The sequence below is a fragment of the Triticum aestivum genome, chromosome 5D, assembly GCF_018294505.1.
Source record: "Triticum aestivum cultivar Chinese Spring chromosome 5D, IWGSC CS RefSeq v2.1, whole genome shotgun sequence".
In the NCBI taxonomy this organism is placed as follows: domain Eukaryota; kingdom Viridiplantae; phylum Streptophyta; class Magnoliopsida; order Poales; family Poaceae; genus Triticum; species Triticum aestivum.
In genome coordinates, this window is record NC_057808.1 from 42,224,175 (window position 1) to 42,225,637 (window position 1,463).

At 53.2% G+C, this 1,463-nt stretch overlaps 1 protein-coding gene across 1 annotated transcript; it reads right to left on the bottom strand.

Annotated features, from left to right (window-relative positions):
- Positions 1–354: 354 nt before the first annotated feature.
- Positions 355–930, bottom strand: LOC123124215 (uncharacterized). Its single transcript, XM_044544877.1, has one exon. The coding sequence runs from the start codon at positions 723–725 to the stop codon at positions 501–503; it is 225 nt and encodes a 74-aa protein (XP_044400812.1). The 5' UTR covers positions 726–930; the 3' UTR covers positions 355–500.
- Between the last annotated feature and the right edge of the window lie 533 nt (positions 931–1,463).

The following is a 1,463-nucleotide window of genomic DNA, read 5'->3' on the forward strand; positions in this document are numbered from 1 at the left end:
TTCAAATGATGAAGGGGTGCTAGCTGGGCCAAATAACCAAACCACTCACCTAAGCCTATCATCAAAAGCCGGAAGTCCCAGCCGAGCCACATACCGGGTCTGAGGCACAGACCGATCTGACGCACTCATATGTGTCATCGCCGCCATCTTTCACAGATCCGTCTTCAGGGCAGATTGACGCACCCCACAGGTCCTATCCAAATGTGGAATGGCGCATGTAACTTCTTCCAAACATAAGTAGCACTACTTCGTTCTGAATTTCAGAGAAGAGAGCATGCATGTTGAAGCACCTCGATCGGCACACCCAAACTGCGCATGTTTCAGTTCGGGAATTCAGAAGACTACACACAGAGACACAAACAAACAAACCAACACCCTATTTACTTATTTATTTGATTTGATTAGAAACAATCAATCAACAACACAAGCTGACGGACCAGGTTGCATTATTACATCGTACACACAGCCAGGAGGGGATCAGAGACGAGACCAGAACAGGATTAGATGGGGATGGCTCTGGTGACGCGGGGGTAGACGACCCTGGCGGGGTGGCCCATGATGCGGCGGCCCTTGCGATGGCGGAACAGGTACACCGCCGCGCCCAGCGGCCACTCAACCACGCCGGTGACCACGAAGGCCACGAACCCCAGCGTCGGCCCGACCACCTTGCACCGGCAGGGGTTGCTCCGAGTCCCGCACTGCACGCACGACGGCACGAACGGCATCGCTGCTCTCCTCTACTTGCTCAAAAGCTCAAGTCTCCTCTGTTTCTCCGATCGATTTTTGGTGGCTGATTGCTCGCTGGGGCGTTCGTTCTAGCCGTATGCTGTGGGTGGTGATGGAGGCATGGTGCACGGCCGTCATCACGCTATATAGGGGCTTCGCGCCGGGGACGCGCGGCGGCGACGGGTGTACGTGGGGGCGCTAGCAACTGCTTTTGCTGAGGTTGCAGATGGCGGGCCGTGACTAGCACCATGGTTGACTGCCGCGTTGCGTAGGAGAAGCGCCGAACGAATCCTGAGCTCACACGTGTATCCTTGCTGTTCGCTCCTTGGAGGTTTCTGGAACCTGATCTCCTCACGCGAGGCACTCCTTGCACACGAAAGCGTAATAGGGTATCTCTCCAACACGCCGTGAACTAAATCGGACACGTCCGCATATACACGCTACGACACGTTCGCGGACATTGTACCCCATTCAATACAAATGCATCAAATAAAGCGGACATGTATTTTCATCAATATTTAGAATTTTTTTTTTACATAGAAAACGACTGTAGCCTACTCTTCGCCGGTCGTGGACACATCTGTGTTATACATCCTGCTATTCGCCGGGCATGTGCACCTCCATGTTTCATGTTCTACTCTTCTTCATCAGAGTCTGCCGCCTAGCCGTCGGCGTCATTAGTGGAGGTAAAGAAAAAAAACTAGACCAATAGGGGAGGAGCCCCTGCGGCTTTTTTA